The sequence below is a fragment of the Chelonus insularis genome, unplaced genomic scaffold (assembly GCF_013357705.1).
Source record: "Chelonus insularis isolate UGA/USDA-ARS -01 unplaced genomic scaffold, ASM1335770v1 contig_67_pilon, whole genome shotgun sequence".
NCBI lineage: Eukaryota > Metazoa > Arthropoda > Insecta > Hymenoptera > Braconidae > Chelonus > Chelonus insularis.
In genome coordinates this window covers 170,082-178,050 of record NW_023276701.1, presented here as the reverse complement: position 1 = coordinate 178,050, position 7,969 = coordinate 170,082, and the positions used below count along the sequence as shown (strand labels likewise).

Below are 7,969 nucleotides of genomic sequence, written 5' to 3'. Positions count from 1 at the left end.
AGAAATAGAATAATTTTTATCATTGTATCAATTATTTTTATAAGAAACAACCAGACTGTTTGTCATAAAATCCTATGAAAATTTGTAAGTAAATGACGCCGTGCGATGTTCTGTTTGGTTCTATACGATTTTATTAGAATGAATGTCATCAGATTAAATAAGAAGTTATTGGTAAATAATTTTCATTAACATATCAATTTGTTTTATAAGAAACTTCAAAATTTTCGCCTGTAGATATATCTTTTCTGGGAACATTAATATGCCTTTTATTAGAGTTTTTCTTAATATTTCGTGAAAGGTTTGTTAGAGCAATTTAATTAATGTGGTAATTTATTTATTTATATATTTTTGTCTATTTTACATATTTAAGTCATAATTATCAACAATTTAGCAAGAATAGTTTTAATTTTTGTGCAATAATCTGTTTTATACAACTTGATTTCATACATCAGATATTTCAGACTATCCTGCGAGAAACTTACACCTGAGTTCTCATTTTTTATTGATGTATCATTAATTTGAAGGCGTACAATGATTATGTAATATTTTATATATTGATTAGTTCTTTATCCACGTGATGGAAACAAAAAATATTTATCACTATACAAAACTTTTTCATTTAAAAATGCACAGTAAGGAATGTTGAGTTTTTGAAACTATTTCGTTAAATGAATGAATTTTCTCTCTATTGTGTTGTAAATTCTATTAATTATTCATAACAATGTATGCTAAAAAAAAGTATTTAATACATTCCTTCTCATATTGTATTTCCATACAATTTTTCCTCTACGACATTTTATTTATCAAATGAATATAGATTTAAATAATGCTCATAAATTTTTTTTATAAGACATGACTATCTCTCATAAATGTTAATTAATATTGTTTTTGTTTTAATTACCTAAAAAGTGCAATCCCTATAAGTCACTTTCCTGTTAATCAATTAGATTGATTCATGATAAGTCACGCTTATATTGTTTTTCTGTTACAGTAGTTTGTGTGTACGCTAAATACATAATTAAATATACATATTGAAAATTATTCAATATTTTGGAAATTATTGTATATATATATATACATACATATATATACACAATTTTTAGTTGTACTGTTCTGGTAAAACGTAGGAAATGTCATCCCATGGATGTCTGTATAATCCTTGTTTGAGTCTCTTTTGATCCATATAGTGCCCTAAAAATTCCAAATAAATGTGTAAAATTATGTTTAGGCAATTAAAGTTATTGATTAAAAATTGATTTATTTTCATTTCTTTTTTTTTTTGACTTGAATATAAATAATCAATATAGATGATAGATAAAAAATATCATCCTGTGATTATAGAAAGTAAGTGTTTGGATTAGAATAAATTTTCGTTACTTATTTTTAATCATGTAATATATATCATCTATTGACTTTAAAGCTGTTCTTTATTTATCATTTTAATTTTTATAATTATATTGATTATTACTTTGCAAGATAATTGTAACAGAAATAACGATTTTATAATAGCATACGAGAAATAAAGTGAAAGCATTTTTGCTTTATTAATACTTGTCTATTTAATAATTAGTTATATAAATATGACGTATAAGTAATATAACAAAAAATGCAACATTCTTTATCTTGAAGTAAAATAATAAAATTATAAACTATTGTCAAACTCGGAACTCCATAAATTATGAGCTTTATGCTAACTTGTACACCTTATATATGTTAAACTACTTGAAATGGCTTTATTTATTGAAATCTTAAACTTGAAAAACTGTTATTGGAGTCAAAATAAAATAGAGCTGATAAAAATAAAAAAAAAACAATAAGTTATCTTATGTTTTTGTGAAATTAAAGAATCAGAAACCTTTGAAAGTATTTTCAATTCATGACAAATAAAATTCATACATCTCGGTACACACAAGCAAAAAAATTTTCTTTCATTGTTTTTAAATAGTTTAAAGTTTTTGAGATCAATATTATTTTTTTTTTTCAATTTAACATTACGTAATTCAATACAAAATTTAAAAAAATGTAAAAAGTATGAAATGATGCATATTACTACTACACAGTGCGTATTACTACAAACGGTTGCATTTGTAGAAACGTTTTCATTACATATTGTAAAAAAAATGTTTTTTAAGTGTTTCAAACAATAAAAATGTTTTTCAACTACGTCTCTCAAATTAATTTACATACTACTAACACATAATTTGTTAAACATACTCATATATCTACTAATAAGTAGACATCTAATACTTTTATTCAATTTTTTTTTTAATTTTAGATGAACTGATCAAGATATGCACATTTTACTTATATTTTTAGAATTAACAAACCTCAGTATTTTTTCGATTAATTTTTAACAGCTGATATTTAATAGTGTTTGTATACATTTTGAGTAATAGTTTAAATAGTATTAATGTAATTACTCACCAATAAATCCTATACTCCGTCCAAGTACGAACAAACTATTTATAGCTCCAATTTCAATATATTCTTGTGCTTCCTCTCGAGTAAATGATCCAGAATTTCTCAACATGTCAACAAATGCACATGCTATCATTCCATCAACATTCAATATGAGATTAGGTTTTTTACTTGTCGTAATTTTTTCTACTTCTAATGCATACTCTACAAGTGGTTTAGCTGGGAAATGTTCCAACACATATTCTTTAATTAATTTCACCCGCATATCAGGGTTATTTATGCTTTTAATACGATGACCAATACCCATAATAAGTTTTCCTTTCTTTCTGGTATTATTAACAAATTCCTGAGGATGAAGACCGGCATCATATGCTTCAGAAAACATACGAGCAGCACCATCAAGTGCACCACCAAATCTATCACCAATAGTTAATAATCCAGATACCAAAGAGCTAACAAGATCTTTTCCAGCTCGTGCACAAACAATTGTATTATGAGCGCCAGAAACTGCAGGTCCATGATCAGCAGTTAACATTAATGACATTTCTAAAAACTTACAATAAATAGGAGGTAGAGATTTCTGGAACCACAGAAGTGATACAACACCTCCGATTCCAACATTTTGTTTTAAAACTTCAGTTACTGGAACTCCAGCATACAAGAGTTCATGGCCACGTTCATCACATATAGAAGTCATAAATGAAGCAGGTTTTCTAATTAGTCCTAATTCTCGTGCCCAAGAATAATCCATAGGTACAGTGGGAGGCGGAACTTCTGGTTCTGGAACAATAACTCCATCTTTCACTAATTTATGATATACATTTCCAATTAAATCTCCAAGATTATCAAAACTATCAGGAACATACGCTCCAGCTGCTTTTAAAGCTGCATTTTTAGCGGATGCAGTCTCTAAATTACTATGAGCAATAGATCCAGCGTGACCAAATTGAACTTCTGATGTAAACATAGCAGCACAAGTACCAATACACCAGGCTACCAATGGTTTAGTTATTTTTTTACTTTTCAATGCTTCACAGACTTTATATTCTTCTATGCCTCCCACTTCTCCCAAAAGAACAATCAATTTTGCCTCTGGTGTATTTTGATATCGCATTATATGATCCATGAAGGTTGTACCTGGATAGCGATCACCACCAATCGCTACACCTTCAAAAACTCCATTAGACGCCTTTGATATAATATTATTGAGCTCATTTGACATACCACCGGATCGTGAAACATACGCTACACTACCAGGACGGTAAAGTTTACTATGAAGAATGTTATCCATTATTCCACCAGTATTACCAATTTTAAAACAACCCGGTTTGACACCTCCAACAGTTGCTGGACCAATTATTGTTACATTTTTTTGATGCGCCATAAAAATAAGTTTTCTAGTCATATTCTCAGGGATTCCTTCAGCAATTATAGCTATTGTGCGAATTTGCGGAAATTGTAGTGTTTCAACTGTACTTTCATAAGCTGAGCGAAGTGATGCAAACGTTACCATTACATCAGCATCTGGATGTTTTATCATAGCATCCTTCATTTGTTTATAAACAGGAATTAAAATTTCTTTGTGACCCCAATAAAATTTCTGTTTATGATCACCAACAAATGGATATACTACTGCTGCAACTGATGGCATTGTTCTTCTACAGACAAAATCAAAATCCAACATACTTTGAACTGCTCTTGTCTGCATTCCCCAAATAATTGCTCGGGTACTATTACTAAACAATTGTGGTAAACTAGCTGAATCAACTGAATCGCTGGATTCAATTTTAGGTTTTTCTGGTGATGATGAAGGTGAAGATGATTTAGTTAAAGGAGATGTTGGACCTACATCTTGACCTGATGGTAAGAGAAAATTTGCGGTAGAAAATTCCTGAGCTTCTGGATCAGGTATTGGTTTTTTCCCCATTGCCATACCACAAATTGCAGTCATGTGAGTCTCGGGTCCAAAAACGTAAACTGGAATCCCTAAACGACGACCTACTTCACGTATTATTCTAAGCCCCTCTTGATAATTAGGTCCAGCTCTTCGCACAAATATACTTATATCATGTTCGACTAATTGTGGTTGGAATTGTTGCAATGATTTAACGATTCCCTTAAATGTAGCAGCAACATTGGTAAAATTTGCAATACCACCACCAATAATTAATACTTTACCATGTGGATGTTTTTCTTTAGTCATAAGACTCAAAAGAGTTTTAGCATATTCATAGGTTTGTTGTTCGCTTGGTGCACCTGAATATTCTCCATAATTAGCTAATTCATTTGCTCCACCAAGATTACAAATTGTATCTGAATAAGTAACTGAGGCTCCGCCACCAGCGACCATCGTCCAAATTCTACCACGTGGATTTAAAATAGTTAATTTTAAACTTGCCCCCGATTTAGCATCTAGATCAGCAATATAAGCTTCTTCTGGATATGCATCTCGTCCAAATGGGGGTGGATAATCGATTTCTCCCCAATCCGGTCGACAAATAAAATCAGCAGTTGTATCCAGCTTTGCTGCAAGATCCAATATATATATAGAATCTTCAGTAACAACTAGTGGATTTATTTCTAAATACGTGAAATACAAATTTACGTATAGATTATAGAGTGCTTCAATAAATTCAGCTATCATTGGCTTTTTAAAATCTGGAACATTAATAAGAAGTTTTTGAATTAAGGTTTCTCGATCAGGTAATTCTTGATTTACTGGAACATCAAGTTTTAAAGCCTTCGCATCAACATCACCAACATCAACACCTCCTTGATGATAGAAAAGAATAGTATCTGCAGTTCGATGAGAGTAAATACATAGATAAACTTCTTCTTCAGATGTATGACTCACAAAGGGTTCAATAATGAATGTTCTAAGCTTTCCATGAGCTTTTTCAATCTGAATATCTTTGTTTATTCGTTCCATCACCCATTGTTGAGCAGTTGGTAGATCTACATTTACTTTGATTAATCCAAGTTTTCCACGTCTTTTTATTAATTGATCTGGTTTAACAACTAATTTTTCGGTCTTTAACCAAGGATGTTCATCAGCAATTGTAGACCAATTAGTTGTTTCATTTATCGTGACTAATTTACATTTTGCTGCTTTTGTTCCATTTTTGAGTTTTCTATTGATTAAATCTTTCCCTGTTGCTTCTCGGATCGCTTTGGCTGACATTTTGTATATTTATTGTGTTTGACTACAAAAAAATTTAATTTTTGATAAAATCACATGAAAGATGCTTTGAAAAATTATTATTATTTGTTAATTAATGAAAAAGTATAGAATAATTTTTTTGTGTTAAATTTCAGTTATTGAATAATTTCAGCCAGAGTTAATGATAAAAATTCCAAATTATAACAATAACTTTATTTGTAAGTATGATGCCAGAGTTTTATTGTTTTTTACGTGTATTCACTTTTCTAAATCTCAATACAAAACATTTTACGGCTAATAATTTATCGAATGTAAAATAGAAATCTTTAATTTATAAAAACTAAATTTACATTGAGTTTCGGAGTAGAAATGTAAGAATAGTGCAATTCTAAATTTAAAAATACAATTTATTAGTTTAAAGAGTAATGGTCATTTATCCATTTGTTTAGTCATATTATATTGCAAACTTTTGACTTTTAATTCTTGAATTATAGCAGTAAATTAATCGTATTATTTAAATACTTTACAAGAAAAAATTTTGTTGAAATTTATATCATTAGAAAAACTGAATAGATACTTGAACGTAAATAAACTTTTTAATTTGCTATTTACGCATGCATCATAAATGCAAAAGTCAATGTCGTAACATATCGTATGATTTGTATAATCTTTTTGATTTACTAACATAATAGTCCTAAAAATTAATAAAATTTAATTGACTATCATAATCATTAAAATTTCTTTCATACAAAAAAGGATCAACATTTACGAGAGATGAAAAAATTTTCTATCATCAAAATTTGCATTATTATTCACATCGTTTATCAGCATAGCTTACTGAAAAACTATAATAATAAAAAACAAGGTCAAGGTTACAATTACAAGATATATATGAAGACAGTTAGTTACATTAAATGCAATAAATTCAAATTTATGAATAGAATATGAAATCATTAATGATTATTAGCTTTTTAAAAAATATTCACCTTGAATTTTTAAACAATATATAGTTAAGGAATACTTAAATGTTTATCGTCGTAAACCATTTCAATAATCTAATTGTAAATTTTAATTTGAGTTTGAATTTTTTATGATGTGTATAATTTCCTGCTTTAAATGTACACAATTCATGTCCTTTTTTTTGTTTATTCTATCTTCGATAGTATCATAAACACCAAAAAGAAATTATATTCAACTCATTATAACTAAGATGAGAAAAATATAAATAACAAGTTCAGAGACAATCATAACAAAATGATAAATATAACATTTTTATGAAAGCGTAAAGGTAAACGTGTATGCGATGAAACAATTTGCGTACACTATACTGATGTTTTTGATTCATAATCGTCGACAATTTGTAAAAACTTCAGATAAGTAGAAAAATAAGTCAAATCTATTTATAAACAGGATAGATAGCATAACTTTGACAATATTTCAATTATTTATCATAATATTTAATTAATTACCAGTTATAGGATGTATTTTTTCAAATTTTATTTATTACAAATTCAATTTATTATAGACTGATAAATGGAAATCTAATTATTAGAATTGTCTTTATTTAAAGTTTTTAAATATTAACTAGTACTCACGCTTTAATTTATAAAATTAATTTTTTCTAATGTGAAATGGAACATTAAGTAGATAATAATGTTAAAGGAAACTATGAAAATTTAAACACTTAGTGAGTACATTTCCACAAAATTAAATACTTTTAAGAATTTTGAATTAAAGTCTTTCAAATAATAATTATTGAAACCATGATTTGGTTTTTTACATAAATTATAAAAAAATATTGAAAAGATTGAAAAGACATATTTCTAAAAAATTGACCATTAAATTGAAAAGAATGTTCATGTAATGATTTTACTTTTAACCTCTCAAGTCAATCGTTTCAGTCGGCATTTTAAGGTCAAGAGAAAGTAGAAAGTGTCAGTATTATAAAAATAGTTAATATTCAATAATAATAAAGTATCTTTACCAAATGCAATTCGATGATTTATATTTGGAACTAATGTTCGACTAATAATATTTTTGAATCTTACTCAAAATATGAACTCAATATTTAAAGGTTATTTAAGACGTTACAAAATTGAAGAACAAGCAAATACATTTACTCAGAACGCACGCGCGATATTAACTGATTGAAAGACGCTTCTCGTCTGATGAAAATGGTGGCATGAATGACCGAATGCTTTGAATGAAATTCCCTATATATTATTTATTTTCAAAAACAACATTTTTAGTTAACATTACGGAATAAAAATTATCTTATAAAAATTAATTTTTAATATTCATCAAAATAATGTTCATATTTAATAACAAATCATATATGTTCATTTAAGATATACATTTTTAAAGTAACAAGTAACTTGTTTAATTTCAGGG

At 27.8% G+C, this 7,969-nt stretch overlaps 1 protein-coding gene across 1 annotated transcript; it reads right to left on the bottom strand.

Annotated features, from left to right (window-relative positions):
• Nucleotides 1–317: 317 nt before the first annotated feature.
• On the bottom strand, nt 318–7,730 carry ATPCL (ATP-citrate synthase). Its single transcript, XM_035089491.1, has 3 exons — nt 7,563–7,730; nt 2,425–5,621; nt 318–1,191 (listed from the first exon to the last, which is right to left on the bottom strand). The coding sequence occupies exons 2-3, from the start codon at nt 5,597–5,599 to the stop codon at nt 1,100–1,102; spliced, it is 3,267 nt and encodes a 1,088-aa protein (XP_034945382.1). The 5' UTR covers nt 5,600–5,621; nt 7,563–7,730; the 3' UTR covers nt 318–1,099.
• Between the last annotated feature and the right edge of the window lie 239 nt (nt 7,731–7,969).

Coding starts and splice junctions, on each gene's coding strand:
- ATPCL (XM_035089491.1), bottom strand. CDS start 5,599: ATGTCAGCCAAAGCGATCCGAGAAGCAACAGGGAAAGATTTAATCAAT. Junction 1,192..2,424: donor ACGGAGTATAGGATTTATTG/GTGAGTAATTAC, acceptor TGGAATTTTTAG/GGCACTATATGGATCAAAAG.